Source organism: Gobio gobio (genome assembly GCF_949357685.1).
Source record: "Gobio gobio genome assembly, chromosome: 15".
Classification (NCBI taxonomy): domain Eukaryota; kingdom Metazoa; phylum Chordata; class Actinopteri; order Cypriniformes; family Gobionidae; genus Gobio; species Gobio gobio.
The window spans coordinates 27,064,570-27,087,119 of record NC_137108.1 but is presented as its reverse complement, the minus strand read 5'-3'; the positions used below and the strand labels follow the sequence as shown (position 1 = coordinate 27,087,119).

At 37.0% G+C, this 22,550-nt stretch overlaps 2 protein-coding genes across 2 annotated transcripts; one reads left to right on the top strand and one right to left on the bottom strand.

Moving 5' to 3' along the window:
- Positions 1 to 295: 295 nt before the first annotated feature.
- On the top strand, positions 296 to 11,288 carry LOC307139214 (meprin A subunit beta-like; the record flags this gene model as incomplete). The annotated part of the gene is made up of 12 exons (XM_079838106.1): positions 296 to 301; positions 398 to 476; positions 575 to 692; positions 2,639 to 2,817; positions 3,758 to 3,976; positions 4,134 to 4,237; positions 4,703 to 5,156; positions 5,200 to 5,424; positions 9,380 to 9,553; positions 9,705 to 9,813; positions 10,343 to 10,394; positions 11,259 to 11,288. The coding sequence occupies 12 exons, from the start codon at positions 296 to 298 to the stop codon at positions 11,286 to 11,288; spliced, it is 1,749 nt and encodes a 582-aa protein (XP_079694232.1).
- gtpbp10 (GTP-binding protein 10 (putative)) lies at positions 9,211 to 22,341 on the bottom strand. The gene is made up of 10 exons (XM_079836252.1): positions 22,178 to 22,341; positions 20,043 to 20,236; positions 19,466 to 19,557; positions 19,115 to 19,259; positions 18,738 to 18,811; positions 15,306 to 15,358; positions 14,813 to 14,920; positions 14,648 to 14,725; positions 13,034 to 13,157; positions 9,211 to 12,076 (listed from the first exon to the last, which is right to left on the bottom strand). Exons 1-10 carry the CDS (start codon positions 22,208 to 22,210, stop codon positions 11,835 to 11,837), a joined length of 1,143 nt encoding a protein of 380 aa, XP_079692378.1. The 5' UTR covers positions 22,211 to 22,341; the 3' UTR covers positions 9,211 to 11,834.
- Between the last annotated feature and the right edge of the window lie 209 nt (positions 22,342 to 22,550).

The window sequence follows — 22,550 nt, the reverse complement described above, 5'->3', positions numbered from 1 at the left end:
TTTCAAACAATGAAGTTTAATAAGACTGTATGTAAAAAAAAAAATGGCCACTCAATCAAAAGATTAGCCAAGTATACTTTGAATACTTAATTATACTTTTAGTGTAGCCCAAATATACTTAGACTTTTCTGTCAGTATAAGTCAAGCTAGGTAAGGTAAAAACCTCTATATTATCTCAATAACTGATGCATTTCTATAAATTACTGTTATTCATTCTGCATGTTTTGTTTATAAATCATAATTTTTACTGTAAACTGAATGCTTATTAGATTTAAATCTCAGAGAAGGAGACATCATGGTGGTGAGTTCTGTTCCAAGACATTCAAGTACATTATTGGATAATTAAGAAATCAGTAGATATAGTATTCTCTGATACTTAAAACATTCTGTTTTAAAGTCTAATCAAAGGAGCGCCATTCTTGGGAATCAGTACAGGTGGAATATTCCAGTCCCCTATAAGCTGAGTGTGAATCTCAGTAAGAAAACATGCATTTCTCTCTTGGTTTAACAAATCTTAGTATTTAAACTATGTATGTTTGCCATCCATCATGTGTTTTTTGATTGTGGTTTATAGGTATAAACTATAAAGGAATAATTTTGAGAGCCTTTGAGCAGTTCAGACTGAAATCATGTATTGACTTTAAGGCCAGAGCAGCAGAAGATTTTTACATCTCTGTGGAGAGTCGTGAAGGGTACAGTATGGTTCCAGTTAATACACCTATTCCATAGATTCTATACTGAATTTATGGGATAAAACATTTGATTAACTTCTCATTATCATTTGCCACCTCATGCAGAGCTGTAATTTAAGGCAAAAAAAACTACTTAAAATATAAATAATCTTAAAGGGGTGGTTGATCAGCTTTTTCGAAGGCTTGATTGCATTTATGGGGTGTAGGGGAGAGCGGGGCACAACCTAACGCTTTTTGACTTTCTCAGTTTGTGTAAATCGGGGTTCAGAGTATTTATTTTTTCCCATATTAATTGCACACGTCTAGTACAATTATGTGGCTTTGTTTCATTAATACAGTGTATACTTTTTGCTTGATTTACCCCGAAAGAATAGAAATGAAATGTGACAACATGCCCTGTAGGTGGGGTAACATGTGAAGGGCACAATGTAACATGACCTCATGGCAGCTTAAAATGTTACCTGATATAATCAAAAAATATCCATGACAAACAAAAATATTTTGTCAATAAAATACAATTATTAAATTTTTCAAATAAAAATAATGGCATTTTGTATCATTAAAAATAAACACATTTTTGAGTTTGACAACTAACATACTTCAAAACACAAGCATTTCTGAACATTGACTCACAGTCTTTATTAAAAATTTTCATGGTTTCTCAGTAGAATTCATAAAAGTATAGAATATAATAGCATATTTCTAATAGAGGCACATTGTAACACAGTGTGACAACATGCCCCACCTGCACAACTGTGATTTAAACCACGGTTCTTCTACTGGTTAGATCAGTATTAAAGAACTATCTCAACTGTTAAATAACAGATATAAGATTACAATAATATCAGATTTGACTTATTTTAAATAAACACAAAAAATAGAGATGAAAAACTAACGCAAGAAAGAAATGTACTTTTGCTATGGTTAAATAAATGTTCAGTGAAATCTTCCGAAGATTTTTTCTCTAGTACTGATATGGCAACTAGTAAATACACTAAGTTTAGTCATCCTTGCATGTGTGGAAAGTGTTACACCATGTGTTACAACGAACCTTTCTTTTAAAAAAAACAACATATTTTACCTTCTGTGTCCCTTCTCTTAAAAAAAAAATGACAGCATTTCGGCGGCATGGCAACAACACTACTAACTTTTACTTTCTACTCCAGTACATTTTTCAAGTATATATTTTATCATTGTTTTTCTTTGGAAAACATTTAATTCATTGCATTCCAAAGCATAATTTATAATGTCATACTTTTTACTGCACTACATTTCATAAATAAAAGCAGAAAGCAGTTGTTTTTTTACCTTGAATACTTACATTAAAAATATAGTACTTTCTTACTTGTACTCAAGTAAAATTTTAATTACTTTTACTTGAGTAAAAGTATACAATACTACATTTTTAATGTAATTAAGTATTAAATGATATTCAATATGAAACATAGTGCAGTAAAAAGTACAATATTATGTTTTGGAAGGTTGTGAAGTAAAAGTTTTCCAAAGAAGAACACTGATAAAGTACATATAGGCCTACCTGAAAAATAAAATTAATTGGAAAGTAAAAATACTTAAGTACTGTCCGCCTCTGCTAACTTTACATAACTCTTCATGGCCTCTCAACATGGCCTTTGTTGCGAGTTCCCGGAAGCGGGCTTTATGCAAATTTTTCACAAATTTTATAAAAACGAATCTCGTTGTAGTTTCTACCGGCCGTTTGTTTTTAGTCCTAAAAAAATGTCTTTAAAAGAAAACAGCAACATTACACACTAATTAAAGTTAAAAAAGTGAAATCATAATCAACCACCCCTTTAAATATGACAATTTAGATTCTTTATTTTTTTTACATTTTTGTTTGGACTATATAATTTTACAGTGTTGTTAACATTACCTTTATTCACCTATGTGCTACATGAAGATGCTGTTATGTCTCACTTATTTTGCAGGTGTTGGTCATACATTGGCCGCACATCTCGTGGAGGCCAGACTCTTTCCATTGGAAATGGCTGTGGAATAAAAGCCATTGTTGAGCATGAGTTTCTCCATGCACTAGGATTTTGGCATGAGCAGTCAAGATATGACAGAGATGATTATGTGACAATCAACTTTCAAAACATCATTAATGGTTTTCAATTAAAAAATTTTATGTAACATTGTACAATTAATTTGCTTTATGAACTTTCACTGTTGTTAGTTGCACTCAAATCATCCTTGTTTATATAACTTAAACTCATGTAACTAAATTTACTTAGATTTACTGAGTTGTTTCTACTAAAAATGAGTGTTGTCAGCTTTACTTAATAAGTGTTTGTTCAGTCAACTTAACATCGTTGAGTGAAACGAACAAACTGGGCAGTGGATCTGTAGTTCCCAGCATGCTTTGCAAGGGACTGCATTAGGAGAGTAAATTTAGGGATTACAGTGTTATTTGATCTTTTTCAGTAAAGGGAAAGATGTTGTTAGTTTATGTTAGTGTTATGTGCAGTTATGTTGGACATTTAGTTTCTGTAATTTTGTGGTTGCCATTATGCAGAAGAGTGGTGCCTGTGTTTAGGTTGTGGCCACTCATACACTCATTTATTGGATGGACTTCCTGTTCTCGATTAAGTTATTTTTGAATTCTGTTTCTAAAAATATGCTTTTTGTTATATATAATAGTTTTCCACTTACACTTGTAGAGCAAGTAATTTAATAAGGTCAATTAAATCAATAAATGTGTTCACCTAACATAATAAACTTTTATAAATGTAACATATTATTAAGTAAACTGCACAGAAATATTATGTAACAGCGACAAACTCAAATGGTTTGTATTTATGTAAAGAAATTTTGTCAGCTTTACGTGACTTTCTTTTGTTCATATAACTAAATTGTTATTTGTAAAAAATGACTCAATATAGTTGTGTGGAACCACTTGACGCAGCTTTTTTAAGTAAATTCAACAAATAATTTTTTTGAGTGTGACACTGACATTGAAGTGTCCATATAACTAAAGTGCACTTATAGTAAATAAGTCATTTCTTACGAACAGTCACCTTAATAACTCCATTAGTCTTTATTTTCAGAAATGGGGCATAATTTCAATAAACGCAGCGAGAACCTGACCACCACCCAAGGCACCCCATATGACTATTACTCTGTGATGCATTATGATAAAAATGCCTTCAGTAACGGTAATGGATCCACAATCATTATCAAGCGTCCTGAGTTCCAAGATGTAATTGGTCAACGCCTGGACATCAGTGAATATGATGCGATGGAGCTCAACAAACTCTATAAATGCAGTGAGTATTTCTCTCACACATCGTCTTCTTTTTGCAGTTTGTTAAATATTTTAGTAGGACTTAAAGTCTGATGTAAGAGAGACCAGGGAAAACATGTCATGAATGGGAAGTTGTAAGGAATTGATTTTGCCTCAGTGTTTGTCTGTTTGCATTACAGGTTCCTCCATCTCTTTCCTTGACCACTGTAGTTTTGATGATGAATCTCTGTGTCAGATGAGCATCTGTTCTGCTGCTAATTATGGCTGGCAGAGAGTGAAGTCAGTGAGAGGTGTCAATGTGACTGACCACACCTACTTGTGCAAAGAACAGAATGGTGAGATATGTTTATTTATTTATATAGCACAGTTTACTACAACACAAGTTGCCCAAAGTGCTTCACAATCACAAACTAAAAACAAATTAAATATACAAAAACAATTTATATAACAAACAAATCATCTGAAAACATACACACAATAGGCATAGGCTACACTCAAAACCTTATCGTAAAAACTCTGTTAGAATTCAACAGATGTGATTTTAACATGGATTTGAACACAAAGATTTGACAGATCTAATAGCGAGAGGGAGATCATTCCACAATTTAGGACCAGTGCGAGAAAAGGCTCTATCATCCCTATATTTGTATTTTGTCCTGGTAATGCAGATATAATGTTGATTTTCTGATTTCAAGGATTGAGCAGGAGTATAGATTAACACCATACTGGACAAGTATACAGGGGCTAGATTGTGAATGGCCTTGAAAACAAGTACAAGAATCTTATAAATAATTCTATACCGTACCGTTACTGTCAGTCAATCTGTTTTGACATCACAGGAAATGCTTCACTTCCATCCATGCAGTCACTGTATCACCCATTTGCACATTATACACCTGTTTTCATGCCTGTAGGGACGTCTTTTTTCATGCACTTCAGCACTGAGGGCAGAAACAAGGATGACACAGCCAGAATGGACAGCAAGACAATGACCCCTAAAAGAGTCTGCAAAGTCCAGTGCCTGCAGTTCTACTACTATCACAGTGGTAATGAGTCTGACCAGCTCAACATCTGGATCCGAGAATACCAGAATGATGCAGACACCAGAGGAACTCTCAGACTTATGGATCAGATCACAGGTCTGCCTCTTCCTCAAGCTGTACACATTACGGGGAAAAAACATGTAGGCCTATGCTTTTTAAAATGTTCCTGAAATTTTTAATTTTACAGTTTAATTTCTTGCAGAACTCCCTGGTAATTACTGGAAACTGCATCATGTGTCACTGAATGCAAATAAAACCTTCCAAGTTGTATTTGAAGGCCGTAAAGGAGCTGGAAACTCCAGTGGAGGCTTCTCAGTGGATGATATCAATATTTCAGAGACTGAGTGTCCCCACACATGGCAGATAAGGGACTTTTCAATAAGGGAATCTTCAACATATTACAGTCCATTGTATTACTCCAGTGATGGTTATTGCTTTCATTTACATTTACATTTACATTTAGTCATTTAGCAGACGCTTTTATCCAAAGCGACTTACAAATGAGAGCAATAGAAGCAACTAGAACGGTCAAGGGCTACAGTATGCAAGTGCTGTAACAAGTCTCAGTTAATCTAACACAGAACACACAACTTTTTTTTTTTTTAAATAAATTAGACAGACAGAAAATGAATCGAATGGAATGTTAAGTGCTATTCTTGATTGGTCAGGTGCTGCTGGAAAAGACGTGTCTTTAGCCGTTTCTTGAAAATGGCTACAGACTCGGCTGCTCGAATTGAGATAGGCAGGTCATTCCACCAGGTGGGGGCAGTCCAGGAAAAGGTCCGTGAGAGTGATTTCATGCCTCTTTGGTATGGCACTACAAGGCGTCGTTCACTGGCAGACCGTAAGCTCCTGGAGGGTGTGTAAGTCTGAACAAGCGAGTTTAGGTATATTGGTGCAGAGCCAGTGGTTGCTTTGAAGGCGAGCACCAGTGACTTGAATTTGATGCGAGCAGCTATTGGTAGCCAGTGCAGACTGATGAAGAGAGGCTTGACGTGCGCTCTCTTCAGCTCATTAAAGATCACCCTCGCCGCTGCGTTCTGGATCAGTTGCAAGGGTTTGATAGTGCATGCCGGAAGGCCCGCTAGAAGAGCATTACAGTAGTCCAGTCTGGAGAGAACAAGAGCTTGGACCAGGAGTTGTGTGGCCTGCTCTGATAGGAAGGGTCTGATCCTCCTAATATTGTATAACGCAAATCTGCAGGACCGGGATGTTGCAGTGATGTGGTCAGTGAATTTTAGCTGATCATCAATCACAACTCCAAGGTTCCTGGCTGTCCTGGACGGAGTTATGGTTGATGATCCTAGCTGAATGGAGAGATTATGATGAAGTGCTGGGTTGGCAGAGACAACAAGAAGTTCTGTCTTTGGAAGGTTGAGTTGCAGGTGATGTTCCTTCATCCAGGCAGAAATGTCTGTTAGGCAGGCAGCGATACGACCACCAACCGTGGGATCATCTGGTTGAAATGAGAAGTAGAGCTGAGTGTCGTCAGCGTAGCAATGATAGGAAAAGCCATGTTTCTGAATGACAGTTCCCAGTGATGACATGTAGATGGAGAAGAGAAGTGGTCCAAGCACTGAGCCCTGCGGAACTCCAGTGGCTAGATGATGTGACTTAGACACTTCACCTCTCCATGACACTCTGAAGGACCTACCTGAGAGGTAAGACTTGAGCCACTGGAGAGCAGTTCCTGAGATGCCCATCTCCATGAGAGTTGACAGGAGGATCTGGTGGTTAACTGTGTCAAAAGCAGCAGACAAATCCAGTAAGATAAGTACTGTGGATTTGGAAGCTGCTCTTGCCTGTCTCAGTGCTTCGGTAACCGAGAGCAGGGCAGTCTCAGTTGAGTGGCCACTTTTGAAGCCAGATTGGTTGATATCCAGGAGGTTGTTCTGTTCAAGAAACGTAGAGAGCTGGTTAAAAACAACTCGCTCGAGTGTCTTTGTAATGAAAGGAAGAAGGGATACCGGTCTGTAGTTTTCTAAAAGTGCTGGGTTCAGAGAGGGTTTCTTAAGCAGTGGGGTTACCCGAGCCTGCTTAAATGCTGTGGGGAAGGTCCCGGTGTGAAGAGAGGTGTTGACAATATGAGTGAGTGCAGGAGTAACAGAAGAAGAGATGGCCTGAAGGAGGTGAGTGGGGATAGGGTCAAGTGGACAGGTAGTGGGGTGGTTGGAAAGGATGAGTTTGGAGATGTCAGCTTCAGAGAGCAGAGAAAAAGAGGGGAGCGTATGTGTGATGGTTGTTGAGATGTGCGTGTCGGTTTGTGGTGCGGAGAATTGGCTGCTGATGGAGGAGATTTTATTTGTGAAAAATGATGCAAAGTCGCCAGCTGTAAGAGTTGATGAAGGAGTGGGGGGAGGAGGATAAAGGAGTGAAGAGAATGTTCTGAAGAGTGCACGAGAGTCAGAGCAGTTGTTGATTTTGTTGTGGTAGTATGTAGATTTAGCAGTGGAGACATTAGCAGAGAAAGAAGCAAGGAGAGACTGATACAGGGTCAGGTCAGTAGTGTTTTTAGTTTTTCGCCACTTCCTCTCTGCCGCCCGGAGCCCAGAACGATGTTCGCGGAGAACATCAGACAGCCAGGGGGCAGACGGAGTGGTGCGGGCTGGCCTAGTTGAAACGGGACAGAGGTTGTCCAAGCAAGATGTTAGAGTGGAGCAAAGAGTGTCAGTAGCACTGTTAGTGTCCAGTGCTGAGAACTGAGAAGATGGAGGGAGTGAGGATGAAACCATAGTGGATAGACGGGAGGGAGAGAGTGAGCGTAGATTACGCCGAAAGGTGATCTGGGGAGGAGTGTGTGTTGTGTCAGGAGTCAGTAGGAGGTTAAGAGTGATGAGAAAGTGATCAGAGGTGTGCAATGGAGTAACTAAAGGGTCGTCGGTGGAGCAGTAGTGCGTGTAGATAAGGTCCAGATGATTACCTGATTTGTGAGTAGCTGCAGTAGATACTCGCTTAAGGTCAAATGAGGTCAGAAGAGTGGTGAAGTCTGCAGCCTGTGGTTTATCAAGGTGAATGTTAAAGTCACCGAGCAGTACCAGAGGAGTGCCATCCTCGGGGAAGTGAGAGAGTAACATATCCAACTCCTCCAAGAAGTTACCCAGTTGACCTGGAGGGCGATAAATAACTACAACATGGATTTTAGCAGGGTGAGTGATCGTGATTGAGTGTGATTCAAATGAGCAGTTGCCAGATAAAGAAGGAATGGGTTCAAATTTCCAATCATTTGAGATGAGCAGACCAGTACCTCCGCCCCTCCCAATCGGGCGAGAGGTGTGTGAAAAAGAGAAATTATTTGAGAGAGCTGCAGGAGTGGCCGTGTCTTCTGGTTTGATCCATGTCTCAGTTAGAGCCATGAGACTGAGATGTGAATGAGTGGAAAGAGATGAAATAAAGTCTGCTTTGTTTACAGCAGACTGGCAATTCCAGAGACCAATTGGAATGGACATTAATGTAGCAGAGGAAATAGGTATACTACGCAGAGGCTAAGTTATCTGCGAATCAGAATTTTCTTGCCATGTATGTTCATCTGGTATCTGGTGCATATGATGACCAGTTGCAGTGGCCTTGTCCATGGAGACAAATAACCTTCCAGATGCTCGACCAGAATCCACACATACAGAAGCGCATGTCCTCTGAGCAAAGCATCACCACTGACCCTGCTTTGATTTCTTCCAGTGAGAATCTGATTATTTTTGTCACATTTTCACATACATGTTTCCTGAATCTATATCTAACACAGATGGATCTTTACCTGTCGCGATAATATAAAACTCTCCTGATATTAGAGTTACAATTTAAGAAGGATAAAATAAAGCATATTTTGTTACCTTTTGCTTGTAAGGGTTCAGTTTGAGCAGATGTTTTATACCATCATCACTGTCCTCGCCAGAGCTCATTCAGCATCCAGGACATTCAGCATCTGGCTCATATTTGTTATCGCAAACAGTCTCAAATCTATAATTTTCAGCATCTTCAAAATCAATATTTTGATCGCTGACAGCTTCTTCACCAGATCCACCATCATGTGACAGTGACACTAATATATGATTGTGTTCAGTACTTGCTCTACAGTAATTAAAAAAAATATTGTTGTGCAGAAAAAAAAGAAAGAAAACTCTTACACACCTTGGTAGGTTAGCGACCCTATACATTTTTTACAAAAAAACTAATTTATGGAAAAACAGCCACTCTTTTATAATTGAATTTTTTTTCTAGTTATATTGTTTATAATGAATTGACTGAGGAATAGTAAGAAGGTTGATGTCTAACTTTAAAAAAAGAATGAGGAGGAGGGTAGTGAATGACGTCCCGGGTCGCTAAAGACCCAAGCTATGCGTTTAAGGGTTAAAGGGCTTTTTAAAAGACACTTTTTGTTGTAACAGATGGCAGATATTTCTGGGACAATCCTCAAAAAAATGGAATTCGAGTTACCATTGGCAAAGAGACCGTATATGTGGATGAATTTTCGGCCTATACATATCCCATAACGAAAGATGATCTGACTAGAAGAGAGTTCATCAAGGGTGGTGACATCATATTTCTCTTCACCATGCAAGGTAGGTTTTGTGAAGTAACCTCAGAGAACAAGTTTAACTTGAAGCAAACTGAGCATACTTAGAATGATGACGGATTCAGTTGGGTGGTTATGATATATTTCTATATCGTGTCCCACTTTCTCATTTCTAAATATGTTGTTTTTAAATCCAGATATCTCAGGTCTCCTTCAGAAAGACTCTCTTCCCTGCCCTAAAGTGACAGTGAAGAACTTCCACGTTTCTCTTGATGCAAGTGCCCTGCAGGGATCATGTGCTACAAGGTGAATATCTTTTAACCTCTGTTGTGTCCTTATTCAAAACACAGAAAAATAAAATATTTTTAGGAAGTACTTTAAAAAATAACACAATATTTAAGAAATAATGTAGGACAGAACATGCTATACTGAGTAACGTCTGTAAAGCTGGAAGCTACTCTACAATTTTCAACTAATAATAGGAACAAAAAGCAGTTAAAGGCTAATGTGTATAATTCAGTAATTTATCTGACTCTATTAATGTTATCCTTTATCCTGTGATTTTTAAAAGGTAAAAAAATGAACTGATTGGAAAACATAGGACTAAACCTGAATGTTTAGATGATGAGTTACAACCACTTTAGCTTTCAACATTATGAGTGAAAAGGAAAAATTCTCAAACTTTTTAATGCCTTCTTATACATTGAGTGAAACATTGTTAAACATGAGTGGAATACAAATACCAAAACCAACCAAAAGAGCATAAACCTGAAGGCAATTCTTTCTATTGCATTAAGAATGTTTATCTTCTGATTTTTTTCCTCTCCTCTTTTAGTGATTGTGTGGACATATCCAATGCCAAGACGGCGTTCTCTCTGATCATCTTGGTGCTTTGCTTTCTTTTGCTAGTGAGTTAATCATGAGAAATCACTATCACAGCCCTACGTCTAACTACACAAGAGTTCAATGCCAGAGAACTACATCTATCTTCAGCTTTCTGGGATATGATAGCTAAATGTGTATTGTTAATGAAAGGAGCTGTACAGATTAAGTTTATATTCATTTATCTACAATCACTGTTATTCTTGGAGTAAATAATAGTTTATAAATGAGTAATTTATTGTCTCTTTATTACTATTTGATTCACACATTCTCTGTAGAGGTCAAGGTAAATATTTGCCATCCGCGTTTTTTCAATGTGATTAATCACTGCATGAATACTATTGTCTAAAATACTAATCTAACCTTGAAATGTTCTATTTACAGAAAAATAGATATATTTTTTTCTCTCCAAGTAATCAGTTTAATAAATATGACTAAAATGTTCAAGTGTGTCTGAATGTGAATATAAGAGAATATACATACAGATTTGATGTCATGAAAAGTAGGTGAACAAAGGACACACAACTGGGGAGGAAGGTTTTCTGATAAACAGCATAACAAAAAAAAAAAAAACACTTGAGAACTCAGAAAGAAACCATTTGCACTAACTTTGGCTTAAGTGCTCTGTCAAGTGGTGATTAGTTTAATAATGCCACTCCACAACTGTTGCCATAGAAATAGTAACAAAAAATTCTATATTTATTGTAACAGTTCTATGAAATGGAAAAAATCCCTTTGAACTTATGATTCCAGAATTTCAGCTTCGTTGCTTTGCTGACATCTTGAGCAAACCTTCAATTCATACTTGGATTTTCGAATTCTTTCACTCTCATAACTGTCAATGTGACTTTTTTTGTTTTGCTTCCCAGTTCATCCTTCCATTTACTTTTACTCTTTGACAATATCTGATACAGTATAATCGGAATCAAATCAATGAAGGCATGAGATCCCTTCATCACAAACATAAAATCTCAGCAGATGGCAGTAGAACTCTGATTCTGTCATAAATTTCCCCACAAAATGCAAGACCTTGAAAAACAGTGACGCTAACTTGGTAACAAGTAATGGATATGGGTGGTCACTACAGGATTAAATCAAATTTAGATGATTGTTCAAGTATACAACTATGATCTATACTCTGAGCCTGTTTAGTGTCTTTATAGTCTTCCTACCTTGTTTGGGAAAAAAAAAAGTTTAAACCAGCCTAAGATAGTTTGTTTGGTTTTTATTCTGGTCTCCCAGAATAAAAGTTACATTAAAATGTAAAGACAAAGGAAAGGATACTAGTCTATACAACCTAGACTGATTTGTTAAATGTAAACATTTGTCCAACTTTGTGTTCCTTTTAGCCACACATTGCATTTCACATTTCATGCCCTTCACTGTTTAACAGTATCCCTGAGGATAATTTATGAACTGCCATAGCCAAACCTGAATATGTGACCTCAGGTTGGTTGAGGAAACCCCCAGCTGGGTATGGATGAAGTGGGAATCTCCCTTCTCAACTTAAGTAGCTTCTTGTTGCGCTGACCCTCAGTTTCTATGGTGTCGTGCTCCTCAAGTGATTGACGAATGAGGGACTTGAGCAAGGGCAGTCCAAGGCCAGTTGTGGCAGAGATTGGGACGATGTGCATAAAACGCATAAGTGTTTTAGGGGTGATGTCCTCAGGAAAGGTGTGGCTTGATTCTAGAGAAGCAGAGTGTTACACTAAAGTTATCAATCAAGGAGAAATTAACGTATACAGTCATTAAGAACTCTTTACAGATCAATGCAATGGAACAATCACATGTATTTGTGGCAGAAACTTGAGACTGCCAAAATGGTCAAGTACAAATCACCATCTTCAGGAAAAATTGCAGTATGTATTTATGAAAGAATGACCATTCTCAAGACTGTTTTTTAAACAACTGCATGAAAAATAATACAACCACTTGATAAAAACATCTGTCATGTTTAATTTCTGACGCACCTGCTATACCCAAAATAACACAAAACTAAAGCCAAGTCTAAACCAAGCGGCAACCTCTTCCAGTTTCTCTTGAAGCCAATACGGAAGTGACATATACTGCAATTCATCGACTGGCCGCTAGGGACAGGCTCCAGAAGGGAGCAGAATCTAATTGAGCCTCATGTTAAAATGCCCAACTTTACAGCAGAAAAAAAAACATGTTTACAGCCTGGTACAAATTGTGGTTTTGGTCTATACAGCTAATTTTGGCCTTCATGACAATTGTGAGGGGGGTGAATTTTCTTATAACTCATTCGTTTACATTATATATAGCATTAAAGTTCTGCATAATTAAGGGCGTAGCCACTTCGAGTGACAGGTGGATAGCCATTTATCTGCTGTCTGTTAGTCATAGCATCACTTCAGCTCCGCCCACGTCCTGCCTTTTTGCCCATTTTCTGTTATCCGGGAGTGCTGCCAAAATAGCAACGGCCAGGTCATCCCTACTTTGCGCTTCATCGTCCCTACTTTGCGCTTCAGAATGGCTCTTCAGAATCCTATGGGTGACGTCACAGACACTACGTCCATATTTTTTTACAGTCTATGGTCTAAACATAATCTGTGACCAATATATGTGATATTACCTATATAATAAATAGTCCATAAATAGCTTGTTTGCTTCCAATAATACCTACCTTCCTGGTTCTCCAAGTGAGCTTCCAGCTCTCTGAGTCGGCCCTGAGCCTCAGGGAGGTCCATCTTATTTATGACCAGGATGGCTGGCTTGTCTAACAGTTCCTCCTTATACAACTCCAGCTCCTGATTAACAAAGATCAAGTTATGAAGCAATCTTCTATGCATTTCATTGAGAAAAACAGTAGTTTTATTAGATCACATGGGTTTTTTATATATATATATATATACATATACATACACATATACAGTGAGGAAAATAAGTATTTGAACACCCTGCTATTTTTCAAGTTCTCCCACTTAGAAATCATGGAGGGGTCTGAAATTGTCGTTGTAGGTGCATGTCCACTGTGAGAGACATAATCTAAAAAAAAAAAATCCAGAAATCACAATGTATGATTTTTTAACTATTTATTTGTATGATACAGCTACAAATAAGTATTTGAACACCTGTCTATCAGCAAGAATTCTGACCCAAAAAAAGACCTGTTAGTCTGCCTTTAAAATGTCCACCTCCACTCCATTTATTATCCTAAATTAGATGCACCTGTTTGAGGTCGTTAGCTGCATAAAGACACCTGTCCCCCCCATACAATCAGTAAAAATCCAACTACTAACATGGCCAAGACCAAAGAGCTGTCCAAAGACACTAGAGACAAAATTGTACACCTCCACAAGGCTGGAAAGGGCTACAGGGAAATTGCCAAGCAGCTTGATGAAAAAAGGTCCACTGTTGGAGCAATCATTTGAAAATGGAAGAAGCTAAACATGACTGTCAATCTCCCTCGGACTGGGGCTCCATGCAAGATCTCACCTCGTGGGGTCTCAATGATCCTAAGAAAGGTGAGAAATCAGCCCAGAACTACACGGGAGGAGCTGGTCAATGACCTGAAAAGAGCTGGGACCACCGTTTCCAAGGTTACTGTTGGTAATACACTAAGACGTCATGGTTTGAAATCATGCATGGCACGGAAGGTTCCCCTGCTTAAACCAGCACATGTCCAGGCCCATCTCAAGTTTGCCAATGACCATTTGGATGATCCAGAGGAGTCATGGGAGAAAGTCATGTGGTCAGATGAGACCAACATAGAACTTTTTGGTCATAATTCCACTAAACGTGTTTGGAGGAAGAATAATAATGAGTACCATCCCAAGAACACCATCCCTACTGTGAAGCATGGGGGTGGTAGCATGTGTGTGTATGTGTGTGCGTGCGCGTGTGTATACACTACTGTTCAAAGGTTTAGGGTTTAGACTAAGGATAGAACTTTTTTAATGTTTTTGAAAGAAGGCTCACCAAGGCTGAATTAAAAAAATAAAAATACTGTACAGTAAAATATATTGTGGAAAATTAACAATTTAAAATAACCGTTTTCTATTTTAATATATTTGATTATTTATTTCTGTAATGGCAAAGCTACATTTTCAGCAGCTATTATTAGCTTATTTGGTGCTCAAGAAACATTTCTTATTGCTTTCAATGTTGAAAATTTTTTGTCTTTGTCACTTTTTAGCAATTCAATGCATTCTTGCAGAATAAAATTATTAATTTCTTTAAACAAAAACAAAAAAATCTTGAACCCCAACCTTTTGAACGGTAGTGTATTTATATTTACCTTGGTTAAAAGCAGTACGGTTTCAAATGCAGACCTAAACGGGGTGTTACTAGCTAGCTGAAACCCGCAGACGTCGACCTGAAACATCAGAACATGAGATTACTATACAACTCTCCCAGTCCTAACATTAAGTTCACAACATAACGCAGCAAATGAATGCAGTACCACAAACATGAGCTGCTTCGTTCTTTCCACATGCTTCAGAAACTTGTGTCCCATGCCTTTATTCACGTGAGCACCTTCAATGAGTCCTGGTAAGTCTGCCACTGAAACCTACAGAGAAAAATAACTTTTGTAACTCATTCTAACATCAGTCTGAAGAAATGTGTATTATATGACAACATATAACAGAAAATCATATTTGCTAAAGATCTGTTTATCAAAAATGTAACTGTATAGTCATTTTTGGTTTATTTCTCTTTATGGGAGAAGGTCAAAACCAAGCTTGTCAAACAGTATACAAAATTCAGAATAAATCTAATTTAGTTATATCCTTAAATATAAAAAAACAAAAACTCTTTCACGCAATGTGGTCTTCTGAACAGACATGATGTTGTTTTAACTACAATACGTTGTGACATGACAGCATCCTCCTGAGATGAGTGAATGTTATTTTGAATAAAATGAGTTCAGCACATTTTGAAGAGTGTCATCCTACCTGCTTGTGGTCATCATACATGATCTTTCCGATTTCAGGTCTTAAAGTTGTAACTGAGGGGGGGAAAAAACAAGGGATAATTATAAAATAATTAAATTAAAATAGTAACTGCATTACTATAAATATAATATAATAAAGAAACATCCCACTAGCAACCGCTTTTTTACAGTATAGACTTAACAACTGAGACTTAACAACTGAGACATAAACTGAACAAGTTTCACTGACATTTGACTAACAGAAATAAAATGAGTCCCTGAAAGGGAGGTCAATCAATTCAAGCAACAGTCAGTATCTGGTGTGGCCAGCACTCTTATCGCAAGGCACTTGAAGCTCACGTCTGGGGGGACACAATGTTACATGAGCAATACTGTCCTTCCTGTCTCCCTGCAGCACTTTCTTAGGCGTCTTGCCTTCTTGCTCTGTTCACATCCGCAGTCCTCATGCCTCCTTGCAGCACACTGCTTTTCTTACTTCGCATTTTTTCCCCCAGTGTTTCCAGTCCAAATATCAAAAAATTCTTAAAATCACAATGATTTTATTAGATAAGTAAAATGACATAATACATTTTTTCATATTTGTTTTCTGGGGAGGAAAAAAAAAATCTAAATTAAGTATTTGCTTAAAAAAAAAAAAACTAAATTATCTGCCTCTGATCACCAGTGTGAACATACCTTCACAAAGGTGATAAGAGCATCAGTGAATCAGTGAGTCGAATCAGCAGTTTGGATCGCCAAATTTCAGCAGTTTGGCGGTTTGGCACGCGATCCGAATCATGATTCGATTCACTGATTCATAACGCTTCGAAGCTTCATGATGCCGCGTTTTGAAATCGTCATCACTATACAAGTCGTTATTTAGGGTTTTTTTGCGCACAAAAACTATTCTCGCCGATTCATAAAGTTATTTTAGAACCACTGTAGTGAGATGGACTTTGTAACGACGTCTTTAGTACCTTTTAAGGGTCTTGAGAGTGAACCGTGCATTGTGCCAATGGAGGCCTTTCAGAGCCATCAGATTTCAACTAAAATATCTTCATTTGTGTTCCGAAGATGAACGGAGGTCTTACGGGTGTCGAACGACATGAGGGTAAGTAATTAATGACAGAATTTTCATTTTTGGGTGAACTAACCCTTTAATGTCCCAAGTTATTGTAACTGTGACCTTAATTGTCTACCGCATGTCTAAAGGACTTTTCCACAATAATTGTTTATGATTCACCCCTTCAACCCTTTTCAATAAAGATCTGTAAAACGTATTTCGATTTTACAAAATTATATTTAAAATGGTGTTGTCACGATACTGGAATTCCTACCTTCGATAAGATACCTAAAAAAGTATAGATATTCGATACCATTTTCAATACCACGGGGGGGAAAATGCTGCATATACTGTCAAATAGATATTTTTAATATAATTTAAAAAATGTTGTCCGTCTATTGAAAGTCTAGGCAATTAAAAATGTATTCTGAAGAGATCACTTTATATGATAAAGCTTTTAAGCTTTTTCTCATATATAAACGTTGATCAATTACCGTTACTATTATCTCACAATTATTTGCTAACTAATTGTGTTGCAATAGCTTACATACAGCTCCAGGACGCTTGATTTCAAATTGAATTTAAAAAAGACGAGTAAACAGTAATAAAATAAGAACAAATAAATACAATAGAATAAAGATACAAATGAAATATACTGCTTTATTTTTTCAGGTTAGTCTAACAGTATTTAAGAAACTGAATTTTTTAAAAAAGTAATCAAATTTAAAATAACATTGGATAATCTTCATTGTAAAAAATTAAATGCAGATGAATACATTAAAGTTACACAAGTTAATCAGTCAAGAGCAGTAAGTGATCGTTTGTCTTTTTGTAGTTTGAATAATGAATAACTGCTGTCCCTTTAAGACCTGACGCACGCATGGATCCCAAACACTGTTCCTGTTTGTTACACATTCTTTCTAAACTGGTTACAACTGTGCTTACATTAATACTCACCAAGATGGAAATTGAGACGTTTTTTGAGTGTATTTGACCATTAATAAGCTGGAAAAAGGAGCTAATTTTTGCACTTGTATGTCAGAGGCGGCTTTATTACGGTATGTGTGTGTGCGCTTCAGATGCGAGCGCGAAATCTGCGGGAATGAGTAGAATTAAAGTTAATTGCAATCCCGCAAAGAAATTCAGACCGGTCACACCAATACTAACACGCAGTCATAAGGAAATATCCAGCAGAACACGCGATCGCCGTGTTCAGAGGGTTAACCGGACTGAATGAGAGGCGGGTGCGTGTCAACTTGCTGTCGGTCGGAGGAGAGGAGAGCGCAGCTGATATCGATACTGTAGAAAAGGAATATCGTATCGTTTCAGATATTTCAGTATCGATACATATCGAAATAATGATATTTTTGACAACACTAATTTAAAATACAGTCTCCTGAAAAGGAAAGGAGTCTAGTCGACATCGACATTTATATATATCCAAACTGGATATACATGTTGGATAGGAACAACAGGCATTTGGACAAGCTGGTGGAAAAAGCCAGCTCTGTGCTTGGTAGGAGTCTGGATTGTGTAGGAGTGGTAGTGGAGAGGTGCATAAGGAAAAAATTGCAGGCAATACTGGATAATGCCAATCACCCTCTTTATAACATCTTAATTAACCAGTGGAGCAGCTGTAGTAGACAACTCATTTCACTGCGTTGCAGAACTGAGAGGTTTAGAAGATATTTCATCCCTATGGCCATTGGGATGTTTAACAGTTCTTGATCTCCCACACCACTCTCTTATCTCTACAACTTCATGAACGAGCCTGCCTTCACTCCCCCATGCATCAATGAGCATCATGACCCTGTCGCTGGTTCACCACTGTTCCTTCCTTGGAGCACTTTTGATAGATACTGACCACTGCAGACCGGGAACAACCCACAAGAGCTGCAGTTTTGGAGATGCTCTGACCCAGTTGTCTAGCCATTGCAATTTGTCCCTTGTCAAACTTGCTCAAATCCGTATGATTCCCCATTTTTCCTGCTTCTAACACATTAACTTTGAAGACAAAATGTTCACTTGCTGCTTAATATATCCCATCCACCAGATAACCAGTCTTATTCACTTCACCTCATGTTAGGCTTGATCGGTGTAAAATGATCAGCAAAAAATAAACATCCCTATATATATATATATATATATATATATATATATATATATATATATATATATATATATATATATATATATATATATATATATATATATATATATATATATATATATATATATATATATATATATATATATATATATATATATATATATATATATATATATATATAATTAATATAATATAATATATTTATTTACATGCTTATTGACATTTATTAAAATCAAGATTTATGTTCCTCAACTAATTTGTCACAGATTTTAAGTACTCACAGGGATAGCTGGCAATTCTTGGTTTAGCATGAGACAAGGCAGTCAGCAAGGAGGATTTGCCTGCATTGGGAAACCTGTCAAAATAATAAAAGCCTATCAAACCTGTAAAATTGTTTTGATGTGTATTAGTGAAATATACAGAAAAAAACATCAAAGGGTTTTTTTTGCAAACCATCACAATAAATTAATGTTGTAACATACCAAGTGTAGTTTAATTATGCATTATATTTTTTGCTTAACATCATCTATACATTATTTTGTGCATTTTCCCTAAATCATGTTTAGCTCTTTATGTGCTTTACTTTGTAATTTTACACTTTATTTTTGATAGCAACACTTCCCACCCAAGTCCACATTCTGTGCAGAGACTCTCTCACCCTACAAGTCCAAGATCTGCGATGAGTTTAAGGTCCAGTCGAATCTGTCTGGTTTGACCTTTACTGGGTAAGAACCCAGAGTGAAGAGAGCCACCGTGACCACCTCTAGCTACCAAAAGTTTGTCTCCTTCACAGTTCAACTCCCCTAAAGTGAAAAGAATAAAACGTCCTTAAGAGACACAGAGTACAATATGAAAGGGAACAAACAACACAAATTGGCAATTGGTATAAAAGTTCAAATATGAGAGAAAATGTGTAGAAAAACGTCAAATAAAGAAGTAAAGTGATATAAGGGATGTGAAAGGAAAACATTGGGTGATCTAGATGTTATAGAGGTGTAAATAGAATTACCTAGTATTCTCCCCCCATCTGTTGTAACACTGATCCCAGTAGGTGTGAAGACCTGGGTGTCCTCTCCTTTTGCCCCTCTCAGAGAATGAATACTGAAAAACGCACCACACAATACTTTACTTAAAGTCTCTATACAACAAAATCAGCATAATACAAACCAGATTCAACAGCTCTTAAAATCATTAAACATTATGTGTGTTATAGAGTTAAATATGAGTCTAGTAAAGAAAGGAGCATTAATATTTGATAGAACTGTGGAGAAGAGATTACAGGGTGCACTGTGGGTTCGGGAAAGTGAAATGTCCTGAGCTGGACCTTTAAACTGCACATTTAAATCTGAAATGATACACATGCAAATCAAAGAAGTTGTTCACAGAATCATCTTCTTCTGGTATGTCATAATCTGAACAGGTGGAACGCAAGATTATTTAATGAATATCGACAATCTGTTCCTCACAAAAAATTAAAAAGACAAAAACACCATTATATCATACCTATATAAGAAATTCCTGTTATTGCCTTTTAGAGGTATTACTGACAATACCCGTTATACTCTTTATATGAAAAGATGACTCACCTGCTGTTTGAACCAACACCTGCAGTAAATCGTTTGTTAGGGTGTTTGTCCTTGATTTGCTTCAATGTAGTGCCGTTTTTGGCCACCACCCACACATCTCCACCATTTCCCCCATGTCCCCCTAAACGGGGCAACCCCATTCCTCCGCTCCCACCCCTCACATACAGCCGTATATTGTCCACGAAGTTGCCATACTGAAATACAAGAGACACAGAGTTAGTGGGTTCAGTTCATGAAACTGTTGGTATTTCACTTTTAAATGAATGGACATTTTCAAGCATAAAGACATTTTACATTTCTCTGGTGTTGACAGTACAATTCTTTGAATGTTCTAAAAAATTGCATATTTTAATAATTTTATTTAAATGTGCATGCATAAATTTGTGTCATAGAACACATAGAAAATGTGCAGTGTTGTGGATCCCCAGGACTAGGATTGAAAACTACAATTCCAAAACAGTTTAAAGTCACGTTTTGCATTTTTGGTTTAGATAAATCATACATTTCACATACGTGTTTTATGTTGTTGGTTTGTTTATTAAGAATGTTTTCATAAACCCAACCTAAATGAACCTTCAACAGCATAAGAGCAGTGCCCTCAAATGATGTCCCTTTGAAGTGACACTTGAGTGAGCATGAAATTCCATTTAACAAATATGTCTTGCTTCGGTACTTCAATCCTCGCAGCTAAGATGCAAGAATTCCAAAAACGGCTCATTAACATTACACACTTTGTAGCATCCTCAATTTTGGGATAGTTCACCCTAAAATGAAAATTAGCCCATGATTTACTCACCCTCAAGTCATCCTAGGTGTATATTGACATTCTTCTTTCTGAGTTATATAAAAAAAAATGTCCTGGCTCTTCCAAGCTTTATAATGGCAGTGAATGGCTGTTTCTGTTTTGAAGTCCATAAAAGTGCATCTATCCATCATTAAAGTAATCCTCACGTCTCCAGGGGTTTAATAAAGGCCTTCTGATGCAAAGCGATGCGTTTGTGTAAGAAAAATATCCATATTTAAAACTTTACAAACTGTAATCTCTTACTTCTAACTTCAGAACTTACACTACGCCTGCGTCCTATGTCATACACTGGAACGTCAGTCTCTCATGAACGTGCGGATGACAGTTAGCGGAAGTTAGATTACATTTTTTAAAGTTTTAAATATCAATATTTTTCTTACTCAAATGCATCGCTTTGCTTCTGAAGGTCTTTATAAACCCCCAGTGTGGGTTAGCTTTATGATGGATAGATGCACTTTTATGTACTTCAAAACAGAAACTGCCTGCCATTATAAAGCTTGGAAGAGCCAGGACATTTTTTATATAACTCAGATTGTATTCGTCTGAAAGAAGAATGTCATACACACCTAGGATGACTTGAGGGTGAGTAAATCATGGGCTATTTCTAATTTCATTGTCTGTCTGTCTAATTTATTTAAAAAAAAAAAAAAAAAAAAAAAAAAAAAAAAATTATATATATATATATATATATATATATATATATATATATATATATATATATATATATATATATATATATATATATATTTCTGTGCTAGACTAACTGAGACTTGTTACAGCACTTGCATATTGCTGATATTGTTGCCCTTCGACTGCTCTAGCTGCTTCTATTGCCCCCATTTGTAAGTCGCTTTGGATAAAAGCGTCTGCTAAATGACTAAATGTAAATGTAAATGTAAATGTAATTTTTGGGTGAACTATCCCTTTAATTAAAGTGTGTCCGGGCCCTTTACAACAGAAACGCATCAGAAAAATTACCTACAGGCTACTTTCACGTTATCATACAGCTGCTCACCCTATAGATTTTCCTAAAACGCATTAAGCATTAATTTATGGAATAACCCTATAGCCCACTCTGAAAAAGACAAAATAAAGAATTCAAATATCTGAATTTACTTGGAACAGGCATGTCAGCTTGATTTCTACTAATCATTTAACCAAAATATGACAATCCGAATATGCTAAACACGTTCAGTGTGTAGCATCGTGTTTGTAACAGTAATAATCACATAGTAACTTGTTACACGATCTGTTAATGACACACAGTAACCGAGCATGTGAAGGTCGGGCTACCTAAATGTCATTCTATAAACTCGCCAACGTTACTAACCTTGCGGAAGCAAGCTCTGCTTGTCCAGACCATCCCGCAATAACTCCTCAAGTCAAAGATTGTACTAAACTGACACACAATCTATATGTTTTTAGTTACAACGTTCCTGCTTCTGCATTGCTGAAGTGAAGGACCAAACACGTGTGTGCTTCCGGAAACATAGCAATGTGCGTCGTGATTGGCTGCAAGTGCTGTCCATTATATATGTTTCCGCCTCTCCCAGTATGAAAAGGGAGCTTGCTCATATTTGTGCCGGTTTTGTTTTCTGACACAGTGGGCATCATTTCTATTGCCTGGTTTTATGACTCTCATGAAATAAATTAGTTTGTATTTTACAAACTAATGTTTGCCCTCTCTGTCTATTGAGATAATT

Bases quoted from the DNA above. Each gene is read 5' to 3' on its own strand.
- gtpbp10 (XM_079836252.1), bottom strand. From the start codon at position 22,210: ATGGTCTGGACAAGCAGAGCTTGCTTCCGCAAG. The intron at 18,812-19,114 runs GTGAGAGAGTCT...TTATTTTGACAG, and splicing joins GCAGATCTTGGACTTGTAGG to GTTTCCCAATGCAGGCAAAT. The intron at 14,726-14,812 runs GTACTGCATTCA...CTGATGTTTCAG, and splicing joins CGAAGCAGCTCATGTTTGTG to GTCGACGTCTGCGGGTTTCA.